Below are 13,576 nucleotides of genomic sequence, written 5' to 3'. Positions count from 1 at the left end.
TCCAGGTGTGTTCCTGTCGTACTTCTCTCTGAGGAGCAGCAGCAGGCAGGACAAGGCCTCCGGCCTAGGTACACAAAGACAAAAGGAGGCAGAGAACTGATTAGACTGGAGGACAGGGACCCTTTCCTGGACACCTCTCACCTTTATATTTAAGGTGCTGCAGGATGGGGATGATGGTCTCCAGGGGGATGCTTTGAGCCAGGAACAGCTGACAGATGCTGTAATACTCGAAGGTCTCCCAGTACAGAGACTAAACTGTGGACACACGAAGAAGAAGCCGCAAGGACAGGTGGACACAGGAAGAAGATGCGAGGACAGGTGTCCTGAGAGTGTCTCACTGAAGATGTTGAGCAAAGAGTCCTTCCTGAACATCACCAGGCTCCCCATCAGTGACACATCAGCTCCTGCAGCTGCAACACAGAGAGACTTGCTTACTGAACACAACCTGGATCAGAACCAGACTAAAGGTTCTGCAGAGGAGTTTCCTCATCAGCTGTTACATATATGGAGTCAATGACAGCTGCGATCATGTTGAGCAGCTAAATGCTCCACAGCGTCTCATCTGGGAACTGAACAGATATAGAAACATTCAGATCTGGATCTGTGTATGTCGGTGTAGATCGAGGGGATGAGGGAGTAGAGCACTGGGTTGGGGAACAGAATATGAGAGCACCTTATTAATGAGTTTTGTAGTTGAGTGATATGATGTTACCCACTCCAGTACAGTAGGTGGCGGTATGCACCTAAAAGTTGTTTGCAATCCGCCATTAACTAAGAGGAGAAGAAGAAGAAGAAGGAAAAAGAAAAAGAAACGAGCGAGCGTGCGCGACTAGAGGACCTTGATGTCACCACTGGATCTAGGCTGAATTCAGCGGACAAAACGTAGCAAAACATATATTTTTAAATGGAAAAAAAAGTGGTGTCTTGAACACACAGTTGTGTATGCAAGCGCGCTGATTTTTAATGCATTTTTAACCACAGCTGTGTTTATAAATGTGTTGCAGCTGATTGGGTAACACCTCTGACACGCCCACCAAACGGGGAAGCCCGTCGCCCAACGTTGCACAATGCTGATTGAAACACTGTTAATTAATATATAATTTACCAAGTTTGAGAGAACCCGGCTTTCGTTGCAGCGCTGTGAAAGTGTTGTTTTCTGTTCTGTGACTTTATTTTATAACCGTACTCTGGGATGACCGGAGGCAGTATGTGGAGTCAGTTTGCCGCATCCGGTTATGTTAACGTTAGCAACCGTTAGCTAACGTAAACTAACGTAACTATCTTCTTCTTTTTCTTTTTGTTTTATGTAGGTATTCGATCAGTTTCTTCATTTTGTTCCAACTATCTAAGTTAACTAGGGTGCGTATGCTAAATATAGTTTCTCCAATTGCTCCCAGGTCTCTAGACAATTTCCTCCTTTGGCGAGAGTATTTTCTACAAAGAACTAATACATGCTTCACTGTTTCCTTGTCTCCACATTCACATTTTCCATCAGGGTGTTTACCAGTCAGAGCCAGCCCACTCCTCAGCCCACAGTGCCCAAATCTCAGTCTGGATAGAACTACTGCATCTCTTCTCTAAAAGCACATATTCCTTTCTCTACAGTTCTTTGTACTGGATATATGTTCTCCCCTTTCTTTCGTTTTCCCATGATTTTTGCCACATTTCTTTCACTGACCTATTTATTATTTCTGTGTAATCCGGTAACCCATATTGTAAATTAAAACTCTTTCCTCCAGCATCGCCTTCTTTGCCACCACATCTGCTTCCTCATTACCCTCCACACCCATGTGCGCCGGTACCCACACAAACCCCACCTCATACCCTGCTTTGTGAATTCTATACAACACCTGCATAATTTCCACAAGTAAATCGGGTCTACATTTCATTTTAGTATCTTTAATTGTAATCAGAGTTGCTGCTGAGTTGCTACAAATAACTGAATATTCCTGTTTATTATCTTCGACCCACTTTAATGCCCATAGGATTGCCACCAGCTCTGCTGTGAAGACCGACATATGATCTGGAATTCTACATCCTTTTTTATAACCTATTTCTGGAATGCTTACACCAAAAGCCACTTTACCGCTCTCAGGATCCTTTGACCCATCAGTATAGATTTGTAAGTGGCCTCCCCATATTTGACACATCCGGGCTTTTATCTCCTTCACTACAGCCTCTGACATATTTCTTTTGCTTGTTTCCATAAAATATAAGTCAACATTGGGATCAGGAATCAACCATAAAGGTATATCTGGACGACATATTGGTGGACATACATTCAAATTCATAATACCAATTTCCTCTGCCATAGATTAGAGTTTTTCTGTAAAGTTTGTTTTGATCCTTCCTGCTGTTCCCATGAACTCACAATGCTGACTCAACAGGGTTTTTGTTGGTAGTTTTCCATCCTGTCCTTTTAGTTTCATTATATACTTCAAACCGATTTTACGTCTTCTTATTTCTAATGGCATCTCCCCTGTTTCTATTAATAGTGCCGGAATTGGGGTTGTGCGAAACGCCCCACTGCACACTCTGGCTTTTGCTTGGACTCTGTCAAGTTGGCTAATCACTGAAGGGGCTGCTGACCCATACACCACATAGCCATAATCCATAGATGATCTTGTATATCATCATCATAGATTCACTGTCAGCTCCCCAGTCGGCCCCAGCCACACACCTTAGGACATTAATTATTTCCCCACATTTCAAGGAAACCATCTCAATATGCTTCTTCCATGTCATCCTTTCATCTAACCACATTCCTAAAAATTTAAAATGTTTCACTCTTTCAATAGTCCTATTATAAATCTGTAACATCTGTGTAGGCATTTTCTTCTTCCAAATATCATGCATTTCATTTTTTCTGTAGATATTTTAAAGCCTCAGTCATTAGCCCATTCAGTTACTTTGTCCAATGCAGTTTGCGTTTGACCATAAATATAGGAGATGTTCCTCCCTCGCTTCCAGATGGCCCCATCATCCGCTGAATTCTTTCCTCACTCTACTAAACATACCATTGACTAGTATATTAAAGAGCACTGGATTACCTTGAGGGGTTCCATTCTCTAGCTCAAGCTCATCTGATAATTCGCTTCCCACCCTCACCTGAATTGTCCTGTCACATAAGAAGTTCTTAATCCAGTTAAACGTTCTTCCTCTGATTCCAGTGTCATGAAGTGCAATTAACAACCCCTCCTTCCAAAGCATATCATAGGCTTTTTCAATGTCCAGAAACACTGCTACAACTGCTTCTTTATTTGCAATCCACTCTGATATTCCACAAAAAAACGGCTTTTCTCCAGTTTGTCCACTAGTTTGTCTGTTATCATGCGCTCCCTTATTTTGCATGAAACAGAGGTTAATGCAATCGGTCTGTAAGAACCAGGGTTATCTGGTGGTTTTCCAGGTTTCACAATTGGAATGATTACAGCATGTTTCCACTCTTTAGGAAGATGTCCACTCTCCCATATACTATTAATTAGGGCAAGAGCTTCTTCTTCTATCATTTCTCCACAATTCTTAAATAATTGGTATCCCAGTCCATCCCTACCTGGTGAGGTATCTTTCCCCTGATTTATAGCTTTTTTTAATTTTACCATTGAGAAGAACACATTAATACTATCAGAATTTTCACAGTTTATTTGTAATTTAGTCATATTATTTCTTGTTATTTGACATCTCCTCCTACTGTTTTCTTCACCTACATTGTTGGAACTATGAACTTTTTGAAATTGCTTGACCAACAAATTAGCTTTTTCTTTATTGTTTACAGCTTCAACTCCATCACAATGAAGGACTGGGATTGCTGTCTGCCTGAGGACTCCTGTCATTCTATGTATTATTACTTATTATTACTTTGCTTATAGTACTAATACACTCATCTACTCCTCTTTCACTATCTATTCTTGATAATCCCATGTTTACTTGATCCTCAAACTTTATCCAATTAGCTCTTTTATAATTAAGCCTCAGGGAACAATTAACTGGCTCCTCAATTGGACACCTACCAAATGTACAAATTATTGGCACATGGTCACCCATTGTCTCCCACCTACTGATTGATGCTAACTCTGCTGATACAATTGTTATATCTATGGCAGATGACGTTGATCAACTTGTACTAAACCAAGTGGGACGACCATCATTTAACACAACTAGTTCATTCTTGTCCATAAAGTCTTCTATAATTTGACCGTTTCTGTCCCTCTTCTTAAATCCCCACAGTTCATTATGAGCATTAAAATCCCTATCCCAAATCACCGGTAAGCTAATGTTGTCTACAGTTTCTTGGAAATGACTTCCTTCCAGTTTAATGCACGGATTATACACATTTATAATAGTAATCGATCAGTCCAAATTTCTGTGATAACGCACTCTAAAACTGTTTTCTATTTCTATTCTTCTATACTGAGTTCCATTTTTAATAAAAGTTGCACATCCCCCTCCTGATGTATTCTCTCTATCTTTCCTTTCACATTTGTACCCAGGTATTACAAAATCTAGTCTTGGGTTTAACCAAGTTTCCTCAATGCAAATAATTTCTGGTTTTTCTATAAGATCGTCTATCAAATGTTTAAATTCTTGCCCGTTCGCAATAAGGCTCCTAGCATTCCATTGCATTATGTAAAACATAATACAAAGGACACTAATCACCATCATAGTCCCCGTAACTACTACCCATTTCTTCTTCTTCTTCATTATCATCAATCTCTAACTGTAAATTCTCATTTGATCTTTGATCTGCACTGTCCTGAGTGTAAGTAAATTCCCATATTTCTTTTGGGCTAATTCCCTTTCTTGCTAATCACTACTGAGTCGTCATTCAAAGGATGTCTCTTCACCAGATCCCTTGCAATGCCCTCGTTGTGTCCTTGGCTGATCCCACTATAGTCCTCCACTCTTTTTACTGCCTCTGCATAAGATATTTTCCTTTCCTTTTTTATTCTCTCCACATTTTCTGCTTTGATGTAGCTTTGACAACCCCTGAAGGAAGCTGGATGTTCCCCGCCACAATTACAACATTTCATAGGCTCATTACACTCTTTCCCGTCATGTTCCTTGCTACATCGTCTACATCGCCTCCTTCCACTGCACACAGCTGCTAGGTGCCCATATCTCTGGCACTTGAAGCATCTCAGAGGGGGTCTTTCATACTCTTTTACTGGGTAGCTCATGAATCCCAGTATGACCCTCTTTGGTAGCACACCATCTTTAAAGGTGAGAAGGATAGGAGAGGATCCTCTACCATTTTCATTCTTTCCCATGTGCTTTACTGCTATGACATTACCTCCTTTTAGACTAGTTAATATCTCTTGTTCTGAGATGTCCAATGACACATTATATATCACCCCTTTTACCTCTGTGTTTGCTCTTGGCTTACACACTTCCACTCCCTTACCAAGCACATTTTTATGTATGTTAAGTTCACTTTGCACTGAACTGCTGTAACTTAACTTAACGTTACTTTAGTCCTATAACGTTACTGTGGCGACAGTCAAGCTCTGCCTTCATATAAGTTAACAAGCATTTTCTGAACGCAGTGTTTGTAATGGTTCCATAAAGGAAAAACATTAATGTGGAACATTATAGAGCCTAGGGGTGGTGATGGCGCAATGTTTTAATCCCGATGGACATTATTTCTATTATTTGTAAATGTACCTGCTTTGCGCCTGCCTCAACTTCTCCCTGCACTCACTCACACAGGGGGTAGAGCGGATTGCCTATTAATCGTGAGGTCGGCAGTTCAATCCCCAGCTCCTCCAGGCTGCATGTTAGTTTCTGTTTGAGCACTTAGGTATGTGAATGCAGATGTAGTGTAAAAGCGCTTTGAGTGGTCGAAAAGACTAGAAAGGCGCTATACAAATACAGAGCATTTACACACCTTTACCTCTGGTCTCTCACTGCAAACACACCAAAAACACTGCCTTTACCTGCTTCTCCCTGTCTGCTCCCGTGATTTTATCAATCAGCAGTAGGTTATGTTTTATAAAGTCACCAAAAAGTCACAGATCCATTTTTCATGGCAGCAGGTGCACCGCATGCCAGCTTAATTACGTAGCATATCAATGTCATCGTCCATCCCGGTGTTTCATTGTTGACATCATCCGATGCCAATTTTGTAGACATCACTCTACCCCAATTTGAATACATTGATTGTCTCTGCAAGTCATTCTGTGACTGCATTTCCTTTGTGCGTTTCTTTTTTTTAAGTCGTGATATAGGTCTTAAATTTAATTCATAATGGTCTTAAAAAGTCTTAAATTTGACCAGGTGAAACCTGCAGAAACCTTGATATTGTTCCATTACCTCGTCGACCTGACTTAAAATTTTGCATAGTGTAGAACTTCTTATCGCTGCACTGACTGGGATGTTTTCAGGACTGCAACCAACAATCTGGATGAGTTTACAGAGGCTGTGACGTCCTACATCAGCTTCTATCAGAACAGCTGCATTCCAACACACAGGGTGAGTTTTAACAATGACAAACCCTGGTTGACAGCTAAGCTCAGACAGCTGAGGTTTGAAAAGGAAGAGGCGTTTAGGAGTGGAGACCGGGCCAGGTTTAAGGAGTCAAAGTACAGGTTTAGCAAGGCGGTGCGAGATGCTAAACAGCTGTATGCAGAGAGACTACAACACCAGTTCTCAAGAAATGACTCTGCTTCTGTCTGGAGAGGATTCAGACAGATCACCAGCTACAAACCTAAATCCCCGCCACTCCATGAACGACTCATGCCTTGCCAACGAGTTGAACCAGTTTTACTGGTCGCCCTGACCCCTTTGGTAATGTAGTCTTCCTTAAATTCATCATAGACCCACTCCTGGACCCCCTGCAGTTCGCCTACAGAGCCAACAGGTCTTTAGATGATGCAGTAAACATGGCTCTTCACTACATCCTCCAGCACCTGGACTCCCCAGGAACCTATGCCAGGATCCTGTTTGTGGACTTAAGCTCTGCTTTCAACACCATCATACTGGCCCTGCTGCAGGACAAGCTCTCCCAGCTGAACGTGTCTGACTCCACCTGCTGGTGGCTCACAGACCTCCTGACGGACAGGAAGCAGCGCGTCAAGATGGGAAAACATGTCTCTGACTCCAGGACCATCAGCACCGGTTCCCCTCAAGGCTGTATTATTTCCCCTCTGCTCTTCTCCCTGTACACCAACAGCTGCACCTCCAGTCACCAGTCTGTCAAGCTCCTGAAGTTTGTGGACAAAACCACCCTCATTGGGCTCATCTCTGGTGGGGATGAGTCCGCCTACAGGTGGGAGATCGACCATCTGGTGACCTGGTGCAGCCAGACAGTGGAGATGGTCGTGTACTTCAGGAAGAGCCCAGCCACACCCTCCCCCATCATCCTGAGTGACTCCCCCGTCGACACTGTGGACTCCTTCCGCTTCCTGGGCTCCATCATCTCCCAGGACCTCAAGTGGGAGCTGAACATCACCTCCCTCACCAAGAAGGCCCAGCAGAGGATGTACTTCCTGCAGCAGCTGAAGAAGTTCAGCCTGCCAAAGACAATGATGGTGCACTTCTACACCGCCATCATTGAGTCCATCCTCGCCTCCTCCATCACCATCTGGTACCCTGCTGCCACTGCCAGGGACAAGGGCAGGCTGCAGCGCATCATTTGCTCTGCAGAGAGGGTGATTGGCTGCAATCTTCCATCACTAAAGGACCTGCACACCTCCAGGACTCTGAGGCAAGCAGAGTCCCCCCCCCCCCCTCAAATAATACAGTCATCTCTGCACATGTAAATATTACTTCATGTCATATCATGCACGAACCTGGCACAATGCACATATTTGTTGTTAATTGTAAATTGTTGTTGTTCCATTTTTATTTTTTTATATTGTCAGTTGCATGTCTGTCTAGGTTTGGCACCCTAACACCAAAGCAAATTCCTTGTATGTGTAAAACACTACTTGGCAATAAAGCTCCTTCTGATCTTCTGATCTGATCTGATCTTCTGATTTTAAACAATCTTTATTAGCTATCTTTATTTACTTATAATTCCATAAAACTCCACATTTAAAGCTCCCTTTTATATTATTTAAGTAAAAGTGCTGCTGATGGAATAAAATTATGCATAGTGGATTTTTCCAAAAACACAGTAAAGTAAGTAGTAAAAGGAAATTTTATTTAGTTCAAGTTTCAAGTTATTATCACTTAACACCAAAAACCTCATTAAGAATCTGCAAATGGAGAATGTTATTGCAAAAAAGAATGAAAACAAATTGATTATCAAAATTGTTTCTGGTTAATTATCTGATCAAGCAGTCAATTATTTACTCTATTCAGCTTTATGCAAGATGTGCCTTATTTTGTGTCTGTTAAATGTAGAAATGACAGAAGATGTTGTGAGAAGATGATACTAATAAAGAGAACTTGAATTGTAATAATGGAGTTGTATTTGTCTTTATCAGGACTACTATCTGAAAATGGGCATTTTGTAAATTTTAAGTTAAGTAATAGTAATTTTGTTTAGTGAGTTTCCAATAGTAAGTAGTAAGTCTAGCACAATTGTTTTTTTGAGTAGATGTCCCTCAGAATATAAGTTGTACATAATTACATTTATTGAGTTAAGAATAAGTGGAATTTAATTTTAATAACTATCAGTGAATCAATGTAATTTAGTATGCAGAAATTAAAGTTTAAAAAAAAAAGTATTCTAATTAAGTTAAGGTTTACGCAGAAATATTATTACTACTACTTAAAAAGTTTTAGGTAATCAGTTTCCACAAATATTTTGAGTATTCTGAACTTATTTGGGTTTACAGTGTATGGTGAGGAGAGCCTGAAGCAGTGTGTGCTGGGATCCACTGCCTCCCTGTACAGTGGCCAGACTGCTGCCGCTTGGTGGAAGCCATTTTTGTACTTTTTTTGTGCTTGCAGGAGACCCAAACGCCAAGAACAGGGGACCCTGAATGACAGACCTTTGTCCTGCAGGATTACCACAACATCAGGCAGCTCATTCTGATGGTAAAATGACCCTCATCCAGAAATAAACAGGTGAAGTGGCAGGATGTCACACTGCTCCTACAGGAAATAAATCTACCTGGTCCACGTCCTGTGGCATCTGAGGCCCTTACACGTGTCAATATCTTCCTCAAACACACGGCACTGAACCAAAAACTGAACATTTGTAGGCCTACAACTTGCCTAACTAACTAATACCCAGTAATAAGTAAAGTAATATTGTTACTTTTTAAATGAGTAATAAGTAAAAAGTAACTCATTACAATTTCTGAGTAATTTGCCCAACACTGCTGATAGATATGCCTTGTAAACTGGAACATAGTGTGCTGCTTTCTGCCCCCCCTGTTGCGCGCGCATCTCGGGGATGACGTTGCACAGAAACCCGTCTATTTCAGCCTCTCCCATCTTCCCGCCACACTATTATTCTCAGCAACTAACTCGCAAAATCCATAACGGAATACAGACTACCAAGCGCTTCTGTCCATTTAACTCTAGTTTATTCAATGGATCCAGGTGATGCAGGTGTCTGTGATCAGCTGATTCTGCCCTCCAGCCCCTGGTTAAAGCCCTGTGGAGAGGTCGATGCTGTCTGTGGCAACAGTGAGCATGGACACGGCTCTTTCTGTGAGCCAAAAGGTAATTCCACGGTGTGCTGTAGGTCTGGCTGGAAACCAAAGATCAGCCCTATTGTATAAGGAAGGCTTAATTAATAACGAGTAGCCTATTTGGGTGCGTCATATGTTTTCATTGCACAAGTCATGATAACACGTTATGACATTGCGACAGAGAACCTTTAGCAGTTAGGTTAGTTGAACCTGCCTAGCAAGAACATATTGACCAGCGAAATGAGCAGTGGACCAAGGGGTCTGCAGCGCACTTATCCAAGTTTGCTCTCTTAAGAGCGCTTGACTGGGCCCAGTCTGATGCTAATGACTTATTCTCTCCCTCACTACGGTTCTCAGCTCTGATAGGCCTATGTGTCGCTATTATATTAGGACTACTTAAACAATGCTGAGAAGAGTTTATAGAAATTCTTAGAAAAAGTTTAAGGGCATTCAGTCTGGACGTCACGTGGCATTTCCTTTCTTAAATAAAACAAACTGGTCTCATCAAAAGAGAAGCTTTAACTTTGTGAAGAGTATTAAGATCTGCAGACGAGGTTCATGAGCTAATCAGACCAAAACAAGAACCTGGAAGAACAAATACACAAGGGGATTGAAGCTGTGAGTTTAGTTGTAAAATGTTTTTTTTATAAAAAACTTGAACCAGACAGTGTGTCCTTTTTTGTCACTGCGCGCTACATAGGAGCACCCCCCTTCCATGGGGCGGCAGTGTCTGTTTTTTGCATGTAGGCTACCATCTGAAAGAGCTGTGGGCGTTTCAGCGATTCTCCACGCTGCAAGGTGCCATCCTTTCCAGCGCTGCTCCTTAAGAATGGAAAGACTCTTTATGACATCCTTACCAAAGCAGTGGAAGAAAACGAAAAGGCACTTTAAAAGAGCTGATTGATAGACAGCGTTTCTGTCTTGCGCCTATGGCCTAGATAACCGAATAGTATAGCTATATAATTGCAATTAGTAGTGCAACAAGGTGATGGGTCCTGTGTGTTTAGAGCATTCAGTAGGCTAGGCCTAAGACAGATAACTATAACACGTACAAATACTACTTCAGTATACTAGAATACTACACTAAAATAAATGCATCCTTCTTATAATGTGTAATTTAGATTACTGTTGGATCATTTCACGTCTCTGGTTTAATTAAAACACGTCGCTGGACATTGAACCTGATTGCTTTCCTGACATGAAGCATGTGAGATATTTTTTGATGATTGAATGATTGCAGTACAACATTTTATGAATATGGTTTGGCATTTCAATAGTAAAAAGCAGCACAAGGGACATAAGAACGAGGTTACTATTGATTTTAAGCGCTATTCTAAATTAAGTTTTCATAAAAGGTGGTCACAAGACTACCCCAGTAGAAATTCAGTTGCAACTTTAAACAGAAATTGAAACTGCCTTGTTTCAGTTTTTTTCTCTCCTCAGTGTAGGCCTACTCATCTCCAAGTCCAGAGGACACAGAGAAGAGGGCATGGCGTGTAATTAGCAGCCTCTAGCAGAAAATTGTTGCAGTGTCCTACAAGCATCTGATTTCCCCGCCACTGTCTCGGTACTTACGCGTGAACCCAGAGAAGAATGGAAGAAATGGAAACCAAACCACTCTGCTGGCCCTTTTTCTCTATGTCAACACCACCAATCACTTTCTAAATTGTGAATAAATTAGATGCATTGAACAAATAAAGTTTGAAAACAGCACCACGTCCGTGTTTATATAATGATCTTATCAAATGATTAACACCATTTGATAAATGTAAGACACCTTTTAATTCAAAGCTTAGGCCTATAGCCTACTTGGCTATAGAAAAAAGAAAAATACACCTGAGTCGCTCATTTTAGTTTGGCAGTTTTAGCACAGAGTCAGATTTGCTTCTAATGCCTATGTGTGCCCACAATCAATTATGTTTTCACTTGCGACCTCTCTTTTTACCAGTAGGCTATGTCGTCTAAGAAAATCAATATTTGACTCTACAGATGAGCCCTGCCTGCCACGTTGTAGCCTAAGTGGAAGATTAAGATCTATAGTCTACCTAGTTTTAATAAACAAGAAAACACGTTCTTTCTTTTGACAATTTTATTAAGAAAATAAAACTTGTACAGTAAAACCTATAGCATTTGTAGAAATCTATACAGCGCAATTATTCATTAACATTAACATTCAATCAAGCTATTACTTGGGATATCTACATCTCTCCATCAGCTCTACCAAGGCCGCCAGACGTTGTGCTGAGTGTTTGCAACTTCATTCATGTGACTGACAGAGTGAAACTTCTTGTGACTGGAACATTTCTCATCAACATTATGTGTTGGCGCCGCAGCAAGGACAGCCTGTTTGGTTCCAGATGACTGCCGTGTGTCTTCACTCGTTAATAAAGGAGACGGGGTAAGGCGTTTAAGGGCTTTAGATTTGGCAGGTTTTCTCTCCTCAGGTCCAGCTGCCGATGGAAGAAGTCTCCGCACCTCATCCTGTGTCTCCTCTTGGCCCAGGCCGCTGTCCATGGTGCTGAAGACTTCCTCTCGCCCCCGAGAGCGGCACAGTTTGCTGGAAAGCTGCGATAACATCCAGCGGTCGCTTCCGTTCAAGTTGTCTGCCATCAGCAAATATTGGTTGACGTTTGTCAGGCAACTGCGGAAGCCACTTTGGTAATCAGAAAACTCGGAAGCAGCGGCAGTGCCTGAAAGCAATGGAAAGAAATCAAAAAGTAAGTCATCTGTCCATGAAGTTGTGCGTAAAGCTGAGCTTGAAGCATCCAAACAATCTTCGTAAATTACATTTGAATGTTTGATGACTTATAACTCACAGCTCTGGATCTTTTGGAGGTTCCTGAGATGTTTCACAGTGAGCTCCAAGATGTCGGCCTTTTCCAGTTTGCGCTTTCGAATCTGAATAAAGAGATGACATTATTGAGACATTTTCTCCGAATAACTGGTATCATTAGTTAAGCCTTTATTGCAAGAACTGGTCCGAAGTAAAATTTAAAATCAAAAAATTCTGAAGTTGCAGCCTGCATACTTACACTACTGCTGTAGTAGCTTTCCAGAAGAGATTTTAACTGGTCCAAACACTTGTTAATGCGAGCTCTTCGTTTCTTTTCCATGAGTGGTTTGGATACCTGTAAAAAGCGGATTACAATTAAAATTGCAAAACGCACTTCAGTAATGTTGTGGTATTTAACTGTCTACCCTTCAATCCAGTAGGCTACCTCTAACTTATTCTACACACCTTGTTTCCAGCGATAGATTTGGACTTGTCTGCGCAGTCTGTTGTGGCCACCATTCTGTTTTTCTGGTTCTCTCGAAGTTAATCCCTTTCCCTCTCTGGTGCGCGAATGAAGAAGGAGTTGACCCTGACTGGATTTATATAGAGACACCCACTTAACATCTCAATACAAACAGCCCTGCCTGTCTCTTGCGCTCAAATGAGCAACACTGGCGTCATTTGACAGCCAAAGCCTCCCAAAGAATTTGAGGCACCAGAGAAGAGTAAATAATTGGATGCTGTTTCAAAATATATGATCTATCTATCTATCTATCTATTTCGGCTTAAAAACAGACACAGACCACAAATCTAGGTACAGTCCACTATGTGATGGATATATTAGGTGTAAATAGTCTACCCACGGAACAGCGTGTGGGGCAAAAACTAAACAGAAGCGTAAAATCATAAACATAATGGGTAATCAAAATGGTTCTGTTTGGTGAGCATGATGTGGGTACTACTGACTCCTGTATTCAGTCTTTTATATGTGAGTTTCACGCCACCAGATCGAAGGCAGCACCGTGGTAATTCCCTGCGTGTCCCCACAACATTGCAATTTTCTGGTGGCCATTTGCAGTAAAAATGTCAGACCTGCAAAATGCTTTTACATCATCTAATCTATACTTTATTAAGGCAAAATGTGCAGCTACGCTTTTGTTGAAACACATTTACCACCAAATTTGTAAGCACGAAAAGCACAAGATATTTTGAAAAATTG

The 13,576-nt window shown here is 41.4% G+C and overlaps 1 protein-coding gene and 1 long non-coding RNA gene across 3 annotated transcripts; one reads left to right on the top strand and one right to left on the bottom strand.

The window, feature by feature from the left end:
- Window positions 1-9,396: 9,396 nt before the first annotated feature.
- Window positions 9,397-11,297, top strand: LOC123975867. Of its 2 annotated transcripts, none has more exons than XR_006826178.1 (2): window positions 9,397-9,615; window positions 11,033-11,297. It is a non-coding gene; the product is annotated as an uncharacterized LOC123975867 (long non-coding RNA). The 2 variants fall into 2 exon arrangements; XR_006826179.1 differs by having other exon boundaries at window positions 11,028-11,297.
- A 504-nt stretch (window positions 11,298-11,801) lies between these two features.
- On the bottom strand, window positions 11,802-12,706 carry her3 (hairy-related 3). Its single transcript, XM_046055645.1, has 3 exons — window positions 12,617-12,706; window positions 12,401-12,482; window positions 11,802-12,274 (listed from the first exon to the last, which is right to left on the bottom strand). Exons 1-3 carry the CDS (start codon window positions 12,695-12,697, stop codon window positions 11,802-11,804), a joined length of 636 nt encoding a protein of 211 aa, XP_045911601.1. The 5' UTR covers window positions 12,698-12,706.
- Window positions 12,707-13,576: the final 870 nt, after the last annotated feature.

The sequence above is a fragment of the Micropterus dolomieu genome, linkage group LG08, assembly GCF_021292245.1.
Source record: "Micropterus dolomieu isolate WLL.071019.BEF.003 ecotype Adirondacks linkage group LG08, ASM2129224v1, whole genome shotgun sequence".
Classification (NCBI taxonomy): domain Eukaryota; kingdom Metazoa; phylum Chordata; class Actinopteri; order Centrarchiformes; family Centrarchidae; genus Micropterus; species Micropterus dolomieu.
Note: the sequence above shows the minus strand (reverse complement) of the source record. Positions and strands in the feature narration are given on the sequence as shown.

Bases quoted from the DNA above. Each gene is read 5' to 3' on its own strand.
- her3 (XM_046055645.1), bottom strand. From the start codon at position 12,697: ATGGAAAAGAAACGAAGAGCTCGCATTAACAAGTGTTTGGACCAGTTA. The intron at 12,483-12,616 runs GTAAGTATGCAG...CTCTTTATTCAG, and splicing joins AAAGCTACTACAGCAGTAGT to ATTCGAAAGCGCAAACTGGA. The intron at 12,275-12,400 runs GTGAGTTATAAG...CATTGCTTTCAG, and splicing joins CCTCCAAAAGATCCAGAGCT to GCACTGCCGCTGCTTCCGAG.